Source organism: Protopterus annectens, chromosome 1.part1 (genome assembly GCF_019279795.1).
Source record: "Protopterus annectens isolate FY-2018-M chromosome 1.part1, PAN1.0, whole genome shotgun sequence".
In the NCBI taxonomy this organism is placed as follows: domain Eukaryota; kingdom Metazoa; phylum Chordata; order Ceratodontiformes; family Protopteridae; genus Protopterus; species Protopterus annectens.
This window is the reverse complement of record NC_056726.1, coordinates 6,150,006-6,166,748: the sequence shown is the minus strand read 5'-3', so window position 1 is coordinate 6,166,748 and position 16,743 is coordinate 6,150,006. Positions and strand designations below refer to the sequence as shown.

At 44.9% G+C, this 16,743-nt stretch overlaps 1 protein-coding gene across 1 annotated transcript in view; it reads right to left on the bottom strand.

The window, feature by feature from the left end:
- HSBP1 (heat shock factor binding protein 1) overlaps positions 1–16,743 on the bottom strand; it is a 166,769-nt gene that overhangs the window by 44,551 nt on the left and 105,475 nt on the right. Inside the window, exon 2 of the mRNA XM_044085332.1 lies at positions 12,718–12,784. Coding sequence (XP_043941267.1) covers positions 12,718–12,784 — 67 coding nt within the window. The remainder of the gene's footprint in view (positions 1–12,717; positions 12,785–16,743) is intronic.

Genomic DNA, 16,743 nt, shown 5'->3' with positions numbered 1-16,743 from the left:
TACCTACCATAAATGTAGATGTTAGAGTGTATTCACTGTTGCAGTCATTACAATTGGGTTGAATCCCAAAACTAAGGTTGGGAGGCTGGTGATAAATAGGATTAAGGGAGGCTATCAGGCCCTGCAGAACTGCAGTGGCAAAGCCTGCCCTGGATTTAGAGTAGAGAGGTAAGGGATAGTGCTTTGTAAAAGTATGCACTGAACTCCAAGTTGCAGCCTCTAAGATGTCTTTGGTTGATACTCCTCTGAGGAAGGCTGCTGCTCTGGTTGAATGTGGCCTAATGTCCTTAGGCACTGATTTGCCATGATGTGAATAGCAGAAAAGTACAGTTTTGTACCTACCATAAATGTAGATGTTAGAGTGTACACCCTGCTGCAGTCATCACACTTGGGTTATCTTGTCGTCGGGCGGTCCCGCAGTCTGACGGAATTCCAAAGTCCTGGTCCGGCATCGGTTGCTGTCGCTTCTTCCCAGACGTCAGTGCGCCAGGTGTATATATAATGCATCAGACGCCATTTTCTTCAGTTTTTCTTGCCCCAGATGTCAGGTGCCCCCAAAAAGGTGGTCAGTAATTAGTACCAATTTATGAAATTTTAGCACAAACCCCAAATCCCTCTAGCTATAAGCAAATACATCAGGACGGTTTTGTAGAGATTTAGCCAGTTAGATCAGAGGGGATGGAGGGGGGGGGGTAACCTGGACTGTAGCAGGGTGTACACTCGAACATCTACATTTATGGTAAGTACAAAACTGTACTATGTTCATCGTGTTACCCTGCTGCAGTCATCACACTTGGGTAGAATCCCAAAGCTAAGGATGGGTGGAGGATTCATAGAGGGTTAGAGGAGGCTAGAAGGCCCTGCAGAACTGCAGTGGCGAAGCCAGCTCTAGTCTTAGAGTAAAGTGGTAAGTGGTAGTGTTTGGTAAAGGTGTGTACTGAACTCAAGTTGCAGCCTCCAAAATATCCTTGGTTGGAACCCCCCCTGAGGAAGGCTGTAGATGTAGCTGTTGCCCTGGCAGAGTGGGGCCTAATGGTAGCAGGAACTGGTTTTCCATGATGGGTATAGCAAAAACGAATGGCTTGTTTTGATATAGCCTTCCCTTGTGAAGCTGTAGCACAGGATACAAAGAGCTGGTCAGATTTTCTGAAAACCTTAGTTTTATCCAAGTAGTAACGAAGTTGCCTGTGAGAATGTCCAAGGAATGCAGGAGTCTTTTCTCCTTTGTTCTGTGGATTTGGGAAGAAGGTGGGTAAGTGGATGGTTTGATTTAAAGCCACACTGGAAACCACCTTAGGCATGAAGGAAGGATTAGTTCGTAGAGAAACTCTGCCTTGATGGAAAATGAGGAAAGGTTCCACTGCCATTAGTGCCTGCAGCTCTGAGACTCTTCTAGCTGAAGTTATTGCTAGCAGCAGGGCAGTCTTCCATGATAGAAACTGTAGATCTGCAGAGAAAGCTGGTTCAAAGGGAGGTAGCGTAAGTTTTTCCAGAACAAAACTGAGGTCCCATGTTGGTGTAGGTGCTCTCCTGGGGGGGGTCAAATGTTTTTTGCCCCTCTGAGGAACTGCCTTAGAAGTGGATGTGAAAATAAGGGTGGATCCGTGTTGTAGTGGGCTGAAATAGCTGATGCATGGATTTTAATTGAAGAAAAAGAAAGAAAGTCCTTTGTGCAACACCTCAGTGAAATACTTTAGAATCTGAGGCATGTGAGGCTGAAGTGTTTTGGCCTTTAGCTTGGTTCCAGGTGCAAAATCTTTTCCATTTGTCCGAGTAGGCCTTCCTAGTGCTGGTCCTCCTAGCTTCCAGAAGAACATCCATAACTGCTTGGGAAAGAGGAGCTGGCTGGATGCTTAGTTGATTTGCCATGCAGCCAGATTTAAGGTTTTGAGCTGGCTGTGTAGAATCTGATTGTTTTGCTGAGTGAGCAAATGAGCAATTTGTGGCAAAATCCATTGGGTAGCAGTGCTGGCGTGGCCAGTCTGGGCCTATGAGTATCAGTCGTGGTCTCCACTTTGATTTTCAGAAGCACCTTTGTGAGGATAGGCAATGGAGGGAAGGCATATACTGTCAGGTTTTTCCAACTGAATGAGAGTGCGTCCACTTTCCAAGCTTGATGGTGAAGTGTCCTTGTACAAAATTTTGTTAGCCGATAGTTTTGGGGGCTGGCAAACAGGTCTGTGTCTGGAAGGACCCATTTTTGAGTCATCTTTGCAAATACTTGTGGATCCAGTTTCCACTCGTGGGGATCCATAATGTTTCTGCTGAGGTCGCCTGCCAATGTGTTCTTTTTTCCTGGCAGGAATTGAGCTTGTAACTGAACTTGGTAAGCCAGTGCGGTGTTCCACAAGGTCATTGCTTGCCTGCACAGAGGGTAGGAGTGTGTACCCCCTTGTTTATGTACCACATTACTGTGGTGTTGTCCGTCCTTATTGTAAGTTGCCCTGGATGTAATAGGTTCTTGAAGGCTGTCAGAGCATTCTGTACAGCTAGCATCTCTTTTTGATTGATGTGCAGATTTCTTTGATCTGCAGTCCATACGCCTTGAACGCACTGTCCTGCCATGTGTGCCCCCCAGGCGTAGTCAGATGCATCTGTTGTCATAGTTTGCCTGGCTGGGGGCAAGGTGAAAGGCTGACCCTTGTTGAGGTGACATGCCTGTGATCACCATAGAAACTCCTGCTGTAGGCAAGGAATGAGAGATATCATTGTGTCCAAGCTATGGCTGTGTTGAGACCATACACCTTTTAGGTACCACTGTAATTTCCTCATATGCAGCTTTGCAAATGGTATTAGTAGTATGCAAGATGACATGAAACCCAAGGCCTCCAGAATTTTTTTTGCAGGGAGTAGGGTCTTTGTTGCCATTGTTTTGAAATATTGAGTCAGTTGTAGTTGTCTGGCGTCAGATAAGCCTTCTGGGCCGTTGTATTCAAGCTGGCACCCAGGAATGTCATTTTGTGAGGGTACTAGTTTTGATTTCTTTTCGTTTATTGTGTACCCCAGGCAACTTAGAAGATGTTTTACAAAAGCCACATGTTGTAAGAGGATGTCCTTGCGTTCTGCTTGGATGAGGCAGTCGTCCAGGTATGGGTATATTTGAATTCCTCTTTGCAGTATGCAATTACTGGTGCCAGGCATTTTGTGAAGACCCCGGGCGCAGTAGATAAGCCAAAGGGCAGTGCAGAGAATTGGTAATGGGTTGAACCTGCAATGAAACGGAGGTATCTTCTGCAACTTTGTCTGATAGGGACATGCAGGTATGCCTCCTTGAGGTCCAACGTTACTAGCCATGCTTTCTTGCCCAACATGGGAAGAAGCTGCTGTAGTGTTAGCATCTTGAATTTGGGTACTTGTAAGAAGGTGTTTAGAATTGAAAGGTCCAGAATTGGTCTCCAGGCATTGTCCTTTCTGGGGACTAGAAAGAGTCTCGAGTAAAATCCTTGGCCTTGCTCTCGTGTAGGTACCAGTTGAATGGCTCTCATATCCATGAGAGCTGTAATTTGTTTTGTGCCTCTGCCCAATGATTTTGTAGCAGGTTTGGCATTCCTCTTTTCATTGGCAAGGTGTGGAAATGGAAACTGTATCCTCGTGAAATTATGTCTAGGACCCATTTGTCCTTTGTGACAATGTGCCAGCTGTCTGAAAAAAGTGCGAGTTTTCCTCCCAAGGGAGCTGCCAAGAGAGAGTGTTGCTTGGCCAGATGAGGTGCAAGTCATTGAGTTTGTCTTCTGGTAGATTGGGGCCTGTCTTCTCCTCCCTTCTGTGTTGCACTGCCCCATTGTCGAGGTTTGTATTGGGCTTGTGGTTGTCCTCTGCCTCTTGGGCGTCTGTATTTACCCCTCTGTGGTCTGTCAGTAGCTAGAAAGGACCAATTTTTAGTTGGCCAATTTCTGCTGAAGCGAGGGGGCTGTACCTGTAGAAAATCTTTGTCTGCATAGATTTTGTCTTATCCTCAATTTTCTTTAAGACGACTTCTGCCTTAAATCCAAATAGAACATCCTGCTGTAAGGGAGCATCTAGAAGCTTTGCTTTAACATGATCAGGTAGAGTTTGTTCCTTTAACCAAGCATGTCTACGTATAACAGACCCAGTGACAGCTGCTCTGCAGGAAGCCTCCAAAGAATCAAACCCACACTGTAAAGTATGTTTGCCCACCTGTTCAGCTGCATGCAACAGATCCTGCATTTCTTTCAATTCAGACTGTTGAGGGAGTGTGCTCATTTTTTGTTTTAGCTGAGACATAAGAAATTGCTGATATTTTAGCATGCGAAATTGGCAATTTAGTGCTCTCATAGCTAGAGTGGCCGAGGTGTAAACCTTTTTCCCCCACCTGTCTAGTGCTCTGGAGTCCCTTTCAGAGAGTACAGGATTTTTTGCCATAGAAGCCTTAGCCCCTTTGGGACCCTGGGAGATAGTCTCTAGATCAGCAACAGGGCTTTTATAAAGGAATTTGTGGGAATCAGGCACTCTATAGTATCTGTCTGGTTTGGCTGGAGCAGGAGGCAGAGAGAATCTGGGTTCAAACTAGATTCTAAGTAAACATCATCCACAATGTCTAAAACTGGGGGGATAGCAAGTGGTCTGTGCTGGGGGAGTAAAAGAAACTCTGAGCCTTTTCTTTGAGTCAGAGTAGTCCTGACCTTCCCAGTGAAAATGTTCCCTCGGTGTGTAAAGTTTCCCCAAAGGAGTAGTCTTCAGGAGGAGAAGCTGAGGGGATAGAATCCTCAGCATCAGGAGGAGAAGCTGAGGGGATAGAATCCTCAGCATCAGAATTTTCATAAGGGGAGAAGGAGTAATCTTGGCCCTCAGAGGAGCCTGAGGAAATAGACACTTGATCAGAGGAGGCATAATCTTCCTCTTGTCTTGGCCTTTTGTCGGGTGGGGGTTAGGAACCCTTGATTAAAGAGATCAAATCTTCAGCCATTTTAAGCATCTGTTTCTTAGGCATGGGGCCTGGGGCCTTGAACTGGAGACTGAAGTGCAGTCTTTAGGTTTAATAGGAGTCTTAAGCTTAGGATACGTTTTTATGGTGAGCGTCGTCAGTCTGAAGACGCCTTCAGAAACCGAAGGCGTTTCTGCAGCACCGACATCTCTTTCTGCAGAGTCGTCGATAGGGGCTGAACAAAATGGCTGCGTCGGCCTAGCGCTCTCCGCCAAAGGCTCCGAAGCGGTCTCTGGTTCCAAATCTGCGGTAGTCAGGGGCTGCGTCAGAGCCTCACTGAAGACCGGTGAACCGGAGACCGGTCCAGCCGAGGCCTCGGAGTCTGGCTTGGGCCTAGGCTGCCTGTCCTTATCCTTGCATTTTTTGCGCACGCCGGTAGTCGGTTGCTCCGACGGTATTGTGTAGTTAAATTTTCTACCGAAGTAGTGTCGTGCGAAATCAAAGCGTCTTTTTATAGTATGCTTATTAAACCTAGCACACAAACGACAACCACTGACGTTATGGTCTGAGCCTAGGCAAGGTATGCAGTGAGTGAAAATCCTTATGAGGTATTTGCTTCCCACAAGAAATACAATTGCTAACTTTTTCTGACATCAGTCTGAGGCAAGAAAAGTTTCCCCAACGGGGTACTTAGCTGTACTGAAGACTTCGGATCTGAAATTCGACTTCGAAAATCTCAGGAGTCAGCCGACCGGCACTTGCGAACAGCTTCTGCTTTGGGCACCGTGCGGCAAGAAAGACTGAAGCAAATGGCATCGGATGCATTATATATACCCCTGGCGCACTGACGTCAGGGAAGAAGCAACAGCAACCGACGCCGGACCAAGTCTTTGGAATTCCGGCCGACTGCGGGACCGCCTGACGACAGGATAACCCAAGCGTGATGACTGCAGCAGGGTAACACTATGAACATCGAATACAGTGGCCTATCCACTTTGAAATAGTCTGCTTTGAGATAGGCCTTCCTTGTGATGTTGCTGCATATGACACTAGAAGCTGTTCAGTCTTTCTGATAGCTTTGGTTCTGTCCAAGTAGAAGCGTAGCTGTCTGTGAATGTCCAAAGAATGCAGAATTATCTCACCCTTATTATGCGGGTTTGGATAAAAGGTAGGCAAATGAGTGGTTTGGTTAAGGGCCACACTGGAGACTACCTTAGGCATAAATGTAGGGTTTGTTCTCAGAGAAACCCTGTCAGGATGGAAAATGATAAAGGGTTCCACAGCCATGAGTGCCTGTAACTCAGACTCACCTAGCGGAGGTTATTGCTAGGAGCAGAGCTGTTTTCCAGGTTAACAATTTTATATCGGCTGCAGAGGCTGGTTCAAACAGAGGCAGTGTAACATAGTTTAGGTCCCATGCAGGCATTGGTGCTCTCCTAGCCTTAGTAATGGATGAGAAAAAATAGGTGGTTCTGTATTGTAATGAGCTGAAATGGCCACGGCATGAATTTTAATTGATGAAAAAGAAAGGCCCTTCTCCAGCATCTCAGTTAGGTATTGCAAAATCTGAGGAATATTTGGAGCAGTCGTATCAAAACCTTGTGCCTGGTTCCAAGCACAGAATCTCTTCCATTTTTCTGTATAAGACTTCCTGGTGCTAGGCCTCCTGGCCTCCAAATTAACATCCATCACTGCTTTAGAGAGAGAGAGAGAGAGAGAGAGAGAGAGAGAGGTGTGCCTTGAGAGGCTACTTTATCCGCCATGCTGCCAGGTTTAAGGTCTTGGGAGTTGGCTGTGCAGTATCTGACTGTCTTGTTGAGTCAATAAGTGAGGGATTTGAAGTAATGTCCAAGGTGGGCATTGAGACGAGCTCTTTAGGATTGGGTACCAGTGCTGGCGGGCCAGTCTGGGGCAATCAGTATCATACTGGATTTCTCTTGTCTGACCTTGAGGAGTACTTTGGAGAGGAGAGGCAGAGGAGGAGATTTTTCCAGTTGAAAGATAGAGCATCCACTTTCCATGCTAGCTTGTGATAAGTCCTTGTGCAGAATCTTTGTGGTTGGTAGTTGTGAGGGGAGGCAAAGAGGTCTATGTCTGGCATCCCCAGGTCCTTGTTATCATGCTGAATACTTGTGGATCCAATTTCCACTCGTGGGGATCCATTGGGTTTCTGCTTAGTTCGTCTGCCAGAGTATTTGTCCTTCCTGGCAGGAATTGTGCTTGTGCTTGCAGATGTACTTGGTAAGTCAATGCTGTATCCCACAAGTTCATGGCTAGCCTGCAGAGGTGGTAGGAATGCGTGCCTCCCTGCTTGTTTACGAACAACAAGACTGTGGTACTGTCAGTCTTTATTAGCTATTGTCCTGGATGAAGAAGATCCTTGAAGTTTGTCAGGGCATTCTGAACAGCTAGCATCTCTTTTTGATTGATATGTAGATGCATTTGACTTGCGGACCATGTGCCCTGAATAACATCTTCCTGCCATATGGGCCCCCCAGGCATAATCTGATGCATCTGTTGTCAAGGTCTGCCTGGCTGTGGGTAAGGTGAATGGCTGTCCCGTGTTGTGGTGACAGGCTTTTGTCCACTATCGAAACTCCTGTTGCAGGCAGGGAATGAGGGTAATTATTGTTTCCAGGATGTGGCAATGTCGAGTCCAAACACTTTTTAGATACCATTGAAGATTCCTCATATGCAGTCTTGCATATGGAATTAGCAGAATGCAAGATGCCATGAAACCCAAAGCCTGCAGAATTTTTCTTGTAGATAACTGGGTCTTTGTTGCCAACATTTTGAAATAAGTAGTCAGTTGTTTGTGCTTGTCTGGCGTGAGATAAGCCATCTGGGCAGTTGTATTTAAGCTTGCACCCAGGAATATTATCTCTTGAGAGGGTACGAGTTTTGATTTCTTTTCGTTTACTGTGTACCCTAGACTTGTTAGCAATCTCTTTACAAAACGCCAGATGCTGTAGTAGAATGTCCTTGTTCTCCGCTTGTATAAGGCAGTCGTCCAAGTAAGGATATATTTGTATTCCTCTTTGTCTGCAAAATGCAATTACTAGTGCCAGGCACTTTGTGAAGACCCTGGGTGCAGTAGATAAGCCAAAGGATAGTGCAGAGAATTGGTAGTGCATTGAGCCAGCTTTGAATCTGAGGTATCTTCTGCATGTTTGTCTGATTGGGACATGCAGGTATGCCTCTTTTAGATCCAAGGTCACAAGCCAAGCCTTCTTGCCCAACATGGACAGAAGCTGCTGTAGAGTCAACATTTTGAATTTTGGAATATCCAGATATGTGTTTAGAATAGATAGGTCCAGTACTGGTCTCCAGGCTTTGTCCTTTCTGGGTACCAAGAACAGTCTTGAATAGAATCCTTGTCCCTGTTCTTGCTCTGGCACTTGTTGAATGGCCCTCATGTCCATGAGGGATGAAACTTGTTTTTGTGCCTCTGCCCATTGATTGCGTGGCAGGTCTGGCATACCATTTAGCTTTGGCAGGGTGTGAAAGTGGAACCTGTAGCCTTGTGACACTATATTCAGAACCCATTTGTCCTGAGTGATCAGTTGCCAATTTTGTGAAAAAAGTGCAAGTTTTCCCCCCAAAGGGGCTGCCAAAGTGCTTGGTGCTGGAAGTGGAAAGTCATTGAGACTGTTTCCTGTACGGCTGTGATTTTTCCTCTCCGCTCTTGGAGGTAGAAGCACTCCATTGTTTAGGCCTGTATGAACCTTGGGGCTGTAATCTGCCTCTGGGGTGTCTGTACCCGCCCCTTTGTGGTCTGACACTGGAAAGGACCAATTCTTTGTAGGCCAGTTTCTGCTAAATCTGGGAGGCTGTACCTGCAAGAAATCCTTGACTGTTTGCATAGATTTAGCTTTGTCCTCCATTTTCTTAAATACCTCTTCTGCTTTAACCCATAGAATCAGAGAATTTTTATATTAATCACATATATGACATGTTCTTTTTTTCTCTATCTTTGTTTTTACTACAATAATGTATTAATATGTATCTATAGAACTTGTATGTAATTTTACTCTACATGTGGAGCTTTTCTCCCCGGGCCTCCGCTGAAAATGGACATATATCCAGTCGGATTTATCCCGGTCAACAAATGTAAAATAAATAAAATAAAAGTATCATGCTGTAAAGGAGCATCTAATAGTTTTGCTTTAACATGCTCAGGCAGATTTTGTTCTTTTAACCAAGCATGCCTCCTAATGACAGAACCTGTAACAGCGGCCCTGTAGGAGGCCTCAAGAGAATCAAAACCACATTGCAAAGTATGCTTTCCAACTTGTTCAGCCGCAAGCAATAAATCCTGCATTTCTTTGTTGTCTGCACATTCTGTATTTGCTGACATTTTCTGTTTAAGCAAAGACACAAGATATTGTTGATACTTAAGCATACGGAATTGGCAAATTTAAGGCTCTTCCCGCCAAGGTAGTGGAGGTATAAATCTTTTTGCCCCATCTGTCTAGGGCCCTAGAATCCCTGTCAGAGGGAATAGGGTTTTTCACAGTAGAAGCCTTGACCCCGTTGGGACCCTGAGAGATGGATTCTGGGTCAGCTGCAGGGTTCTTAGAGAAATGTATGTGAATCTGGAACCCTATAGTATCTGTCTGGTTTAACAGGGGCTGGTGGTAAAGAGTTTGGAGAAAGACTAGATTCTGAAAATACATAATCTACAATATCTAAAACAGGCGGGATAGCAAGGGGCCTTGTGCTGGGGTAATAACAGGAAGTCTCGGAGCCTTTACTTGGATTCTGAGTAATCTTGGCTCTCCCAGTGGAAATGCTCCCTCATAGTATGCAGAGTTTCCCCAAAAGAACGATCCTGAGGAGGAGAGGCTGAAGGTATAGATTTGTCAATATCAGAATCCTCATAGGGAGGAATAGAGTAATCCTGTTCAGAGAAGGAATCCGAGGAAATGGAAACCTGGTCTGAAGATTCATATTCTAACTCTTGCCTAGGCCTCTTATCAGGAGGGGGATGAGATCCCCTGATCAAAGTAATACGGTCTTTGGCCATTTTGAGCATCTGTTACTTAGGCATGGAGGCCTGTCCAGGTGAATGCTGTACTTGTTTCTTTGTCTTTAGAGCAGCTTTAGTCTTTTTAGCTGAAATAGGTTTCACATATAGCTGTGTAGGCCTGAAAACACCCTCAGAAGCTGATGCCTGCTCAGCAGCTCCGGACCCATCTGAGGGAATAGTTTGAGTGTCCAATACCTTGAAGTATCTAGAGGCCTAGTCGGCTCCACGTGGGAGTCAGAAGTGGCCTGTGGCTCTGAGGTAGCTGGCGTCAGGGGCTGCGAAAGCACCTCACTGAGAACTAGCGAAAGGCCTAGAAGGGGCCTCGTCGTCTGTTTTGGATCTCGGATGCCTGTCCTTCTCTTTTTCTTCAAGTTTTTTATATACTCCGGTAGTCGGTTGATCTGACGGCATTATATAGTTAAATCTTCTGCCAAAGTAATGGAATGCAAAATCTTACCGATGCTCAATAGTGCATTGGTTAAATCTAGCACAAAACCGACAACTAGCAACGTTATGATCAGGGCCTAGACAAGGAATACAGTAAGAATGAAAATCCCATGAGGTATTTGCTTCCCACAAGAAATACAGTTATTAACTTTTTCTAACATCAGTCTGGAGCAAGAAAAAAAGTTTCCCCAACAGGGTACTTAGCTTTAATGAAGACTTCGGATCTGAATTTCGTATTTGAAAAACTCAGGAGTCGGCCGATCGGCACTTATGAACCGCTTTTGCTTCGGGGACCACGTGGCAAGAAAGACTGAAGAAAATGGCGTTGGCTGCATCTTTTATACCCCTGGCGCACTGACGTCTGGGAGGAGGCGACAGCAATCGACGCCGGACCTAGACTTTGGAATTCGGGCTGACTGAGGGTAGCATGTCAGCAGGATAACCCAATTGTAATGGCTGCAACAGTTTAACACGATGAACATCCATACATCAAACTCCACTCAAGTAACCCACACGCAAGGCCTCAACCTGGTCTGTGACATTAACAGCACTTGTGGGTAGGATAGATTTGTGTCCCAAGGACTCCATCTGTGGAACAGACTTCCCTTTCCATGTCAAGCAGAGTACCTCACTAGCAGTCTTTTACAGGAGCCTGGATGACTGGACGAGAAACAGAAAATATACCCCTGGGATCCCACCTGTGTCCGTGCTGGACAGGGAAAAGAGATGCTGACTTTCTGGGAACATGGGTGAAATTTTTAGTCCTATGAACCTATATACCAGCACAGCCAGCTGGAATTTTGTAAAGAATTTTATGTCATATCAAACTGATTGGTACAGATGCTCGTGTTGAAAAATGTATTGGTAAAACTATTGTGTGTTAAAAATGTACAAACAGTGTGCCCCTGCTGGACAGAAAAAGAAATATACATGCCTTATTGTAACGGTTTAAATGTATATGTTTTAACAGAGGAAACAGAAAGAGAAGAGGTTAATCTCAAGCTTTGAAAATGTTCTGAAATTAAATTACTGGCCTAGGGCATAAAGATGTTCTCACAGTTATGAATGAAGCCAGAGAAGGAATATCTATAACTAAGGATTATTAGGTCCTGCAAGAAGAGTGAAGTGTATTATGGTTTTATGACTTCCAGGAGCTGCAGCAGATCTTTGCAAGGCTGTGTGTGCCTGTGTGTGTGTGCGTCTGTGTGCGTGCGTCTGCGTGAGTGTATTAATGACACCTATGTGCTAAATCTTGGCAGTGTCTATCCAAGGGGGGGGTGCATGGAAACCAGAAGTCAGATGACCAGATGTATTTGATGTCGTTCTGTAATCTAGGACAATGATATTTTAATACTAGGTGAGACTGAAGTCTCAGGGCACTCGTTTTTGTAATCTGACAAAGGATCTCTCACCTACTTCAAACTGCCTTGCTCTATTAAATAACCAAGGAACAGTAATTCTTTAGATTAGTCAGGAAAATATGAGGTTAGTCAAGTACTAATTTTTTTGTATCCGTGTGAATCTACTCATCCACATTATTTTACTATTTCATGTGATTGAACTCTGTTCACTATTAATAGAGATATTTAGCATTTTCATATTGTTTTATTAAATTATTAAATATATTTAAACTTTTCATTGTGGCTGGTCCTTTACAGACTATTTTAACCTTTGAGAGTACTTATCTATTGGGGACACTGTGGCCACTCTTGAAAGCCTGTCTGTTTGGTCATTATCATTTGCATTAATATTAATTTCATTCAGTAAAATTGGGTACCCTTGCAAGAGCCTTAGAGTAGCTGGCTTTGGGATGGCTGGTGGCAGTGTAACCATCTTATATAGTCTGGGCAGAAGAGAGCATAGCTAGTAAATCTGTGCCAGCCTTTCACAGGTGTGTGTGCGTGTGTGAGAAAATCAAATCTCAAAGTGTGTGTGTGTGTGTGTGAGTGAGTGAGTGAGTGAGTGAGTGAGTGAGTGAGTGAGTGAGTGAGTGAGTGAGTGAGAGAGTGAGCTACTTGGAGCAGGAACACAATGCAGTAGTTTCAGAGAGAGGATGCTGGACGACTTGGCTTGGACACTCGGCTGAGGACTTAACTCTACAGCTGTGCCAGTGGGGAGCCTTACTGGGTACCTGGGGAGAGAGAGAGAGAGAGGGAAACCTAGACACAGGGCTGAGCGTCTTCCCCTTGTGCTCTTAAGGGAAACTGTGCTTGACGCAGAGACCTGCATTTGGAAACTGTGTATCCATTTTTGTTCCACGTGAATGTCCCTCACCAGCATCTTGATTACTGGCCCAGAATGGGGACATCACACAAGCTGTCATTAATGACTACAGCCATTCAAAGAAAAAGGATATTTCTTCCAATGATCTGGTCTGACATAGTTTGAAATTTATCTTGCATCTGCTGAAGTAACGTCTGTACCTAGAGAGAGAGAAAAACATAATGAAAAAATACCGTCAGTATAAGTATTCTACAATCTTCTGAATGAGTTTTGCAAAGTTAGCTTGCAATGTCAACTTCTCATATTCCTAGCAATAAAAGTATTTGACTTTACACTACCTGTGTCATAATTTACTAGAGACTTCTTCCTGCTCTATCAATATTCTTCATTTGAAAATATTTCCATTTTGAAACAGCAGCCAGCATGCTGTCCAAAGTAGTTACTGCGGCACCATTTAAGAATTATGACAAGCCTACTTGCTGCATTACTCTATTTTAAACAGTACAGTTTTGTACCTACCATAAATGTAGATGTTCGAGTGTTCACCCTGCTGCAGTCATCACACTTGGGTTTTCCTGTCGTCAGGCGGTCCCGCAGTTGGCCGGTATTCCAAAGTCTTGGTCTGGCATCGGTTGCCGTCGCCTCTTCCCTGACGTCAGTGCGCCAGGGTATATATAATGCAAGACACCATTTTCTTCAGTTTTTCTTGCCCAGATGTCAGATGCCCCCAAAAAGGTGGTCAGAATTAGTACCAAATGGAGTAACCACTGCACAAACACAAAAATCCCTTCAGCTATAAGCAAATACATCAGTAAGGCATAGAAGAGATGTAGCCAGTAGATCAGAGGGGATGGAGGGAGGGTAACCTGGACTGCAGCAGGGTGAACACTCGAACATCTACATTTATGGTAGGTACAAAACTGTACTATGTTCATCGTGTTATCCTGCTGCAGTCATCACACTTGGGTTGAATCCCAAAGCTAAGGTAAGGGGGGAGGTATCATAGAGGGTTAGTGGAGGCAATAAGGCCCTGCAGAACTGCAGTGGCAAAGCCCACCCTGGACTTGGAGTAAAGAGGTAAGTGATAGTGTTTGGTAAAGGTGTGTACTGAACTCCAAGTTGCAGCTTCTAAAATTTCCTTGGTTGGAACCCCCCTGAGAAAGGCAGTAGAGGCAGCTGTTGCCCTGGTAGAGTGGGATCTAATGGTAGCAGGAACTGGTTTCCCATGATGGGTACAGCAGAAACATATGCAATGACCTATCCATTTAGAAATGGTTTGCTTTCATATAGCCTTCCCTTGAGAAGCTGTAGCATAGGATACAAAGAGCTGGTCAGATTTTCTGAAAGCATTAGTTTTGTCCAAGTAGTAACGAAGCTGCCTGTGAATGTCCAAGGAATGCAGGAGTCTCTCACCTTTGTTCTGTGGATTGGGGAAGAAGGTGGGTAAGTGGATGGTTTGATTTAAAGCTACACTGGAAACCACCTTAGGCATAAAGGAAGGATTAGTTCATAGAGAAACTCTGTCTTGATGAAAAATGAGGAAAGGTTCCACTGCCATTAGTACCTGTAGCTCTGAGACTCTTTTAGCTGAAGTTATTGCTAGGAGCAGGACAGTCTTCCATGATAGGAACTGAAGATCTGCAGACAAAGCTGGTTCAAAGGGAGGTGGCATTAGTTTTTCCAGAACAAAGTTGAGGTCCCATGTTGGTGTAGGAGCTCTCCTGGGTGGTCAAATGTTTTTTGCCCCTCTGAGGAACTGCCTTAGAAGAGGATGTGAAAATAAGGTGGATCCGTGTTGTAGTGAGCTGAAATAGCTGAAGCATGGATTTTAATTGAGGAAAAGGAAAGTCCTTTGTGCAACATCTCAGCTAAATACTGTAGAATGTGAGGCTGAATTGTGTCTTGGCCTTTAGCTTGGTTCCAGGCACAAAACCTTTTCCATTTGTCCGAATAAGCCTTCCTGGTGCTTGGCCTCCTGGCTTCCAGAATAACATCCAGAACTGCTTGTGAAAGGAGAAGCTGGTTGGATGTTTAGTTGATTTGCCATGCAGCCAGATTTAAAGTTTTGAGCTAGCTGTGAAGAATCTGATTGTTTTGTGGTGTGAGCAAATGGGGTATTTGAGGCAATATCCAAGGTGGGCTGTGGGCCATATTTTTCAATACCGGATACCAGTGTTAGCGTGGCCAGTCTGGGGCTATGAGAATCAGTCGTGGTCTCTCCTTTTTGACTGTCAAAAGAACCTTTGTGAGGAGAGGCAATGGAGGAAAGGCATATACTGTCAGGTTTTTCCAACTGAAAGAGAGAGTCCACTTTCCATGCTTGATGGTGAAATGTCCTTGTACAAAATTTTGTCAGTTGATAGTTTTGAGGACTGGCAAACAGGTCCATGTCTGGAAGGCCCCATTTTTGAGTCATCATTGCAAATATTTGTGAATCTAATTTCCACTCGTGGGGATCTTCGATGTTTCTGCTGAGGTCGTCTGCCAATGTGTTCTTCTGTCCTGGCAGGAATCGAGCTTGTAACTGGACTTGGTAGGCCACAGCTGTGTTCCATAAGATCACTGCTTGCCTGCATAGAGGGTAGGAATGTGTACCCCCTTGTTTATGTACCACATTACTGTGGTGTTGTCCGTCTTTATTGCAAGTTGTCCTGGATGTAATAGATCCTTGAAGGCTGTCAGAGCTTTCTGTACAGCTAGCATCTCTTTTTGATTTATGTGCAGATTTCTTTGATCTGCAGTCCATAGGCCTTGAATACATTGTCCTGCCATGTGTGACCCCCAGGTGTAGTCTGAAGCATCTGTTGTGATAGTTTGCCTGGCTGGGGGCAAGGTGAAAGGCTGACCCTTGTTGAGGTGACATGCCTGTGACCACCACAGAAATTCCTGTTGTAGGCAGGGAATGAGAGATATCATTGTGTCCAAGCTGTGGCTGTGTTGAGACCATACGCTTTTTAGGTACCACTGTAATTTCCTGATATGCAGCTTTGCAAATGGTATTAGTATGCAAGATGTCATGAAGCCCAAAGCCTGCAGAATTTTTCTTGCAGTTAATTGGGTCTTTGTTGCCATTGTCGTGAAATATTGAGTCTTTTGTAGTTGCTTGTCTGGCGTAAGATAAGCCTTCTGGGCCGTTGTATTCAAGCTGGCACCCAGGAATGTCATTTTTTGTGAGGGTACTAGTTTTGACTTCTTTTCGTTTACTGTGTACCCCAGGCAGTTTAGCAGATGCATTACAAAGGCCAGATGATGCAAGAGAATGTCTTTGCTTTCTGCTTGGATGAGGCAGTCGTCCAGGTATGGATATATTTGAATTCCTCTTTGTCTGCAGTACGCAATTACTGGTGCCAGGCATTTTGTGAAAACTCTGGGCGCAGTAGATAAGCCAAAGGGCAGTGCAGAGAATTGGTAATGGGTTGAACCTGCAATGAAACGGAGGTATCTTCTGCAACTTTGTCTGATAGGGACATGCAGGTATGCCTACTTGAGGTCCAACGTTACTAGCCATGCTTCCTTGTCCAACATGGGAAGTAGCTGCTGTAGTGTTAGCATCTTGAATTTGGTACTTGTAAGTGTTTAGAATTGAAAGGTCCAGAATTGGTCTCCAGGCATTGTCCTTTCTAGGCACTAGAAAGAGTCTTGAGTAAAAGCCTTGGCCTTGCTCTTGAGTAGGTACCAGTTGAATGGCTCTCATGTCCATGACAGCTGTAATTTGCTTTTGTGCCTCTGCCCATTGATTTTGTGGCAGGTTTGGCATTCCTCTTTTCATTGGCAAGGTGTGAAAGTGGAATCTGTATCCTCGTAAAATTATGTCTAGGACCCATTTGTCCTTTGTGACAATGTGCCAGCTGTCTGCAAAAAGTACAAGTTTTCCCCCCAAGGGGGCTGCCAAGAGAGCATTGCTTGGCCAGATGAGGTGCAAGTCATTGAGTTTGCCTTCTGGTGGGTTGAGACCTGTCTTCTCCTCCCTTCTGTGTCGTAGTGCCCCATTGGCGAGGTTTATACTGGGCCTGTGGTTGTCCTCTGCCCCTTGGGCGTCTGTATTTACCCCTCTGTGGTCTGTCAGTGGCTGGAAAGGACCAATTTTTTGTTGGCCAGTTTCTGCTGAAGCGAGGGGGTTGTACTTGTAGGAAATCTTTGACTGTCTGCATAGATTTTG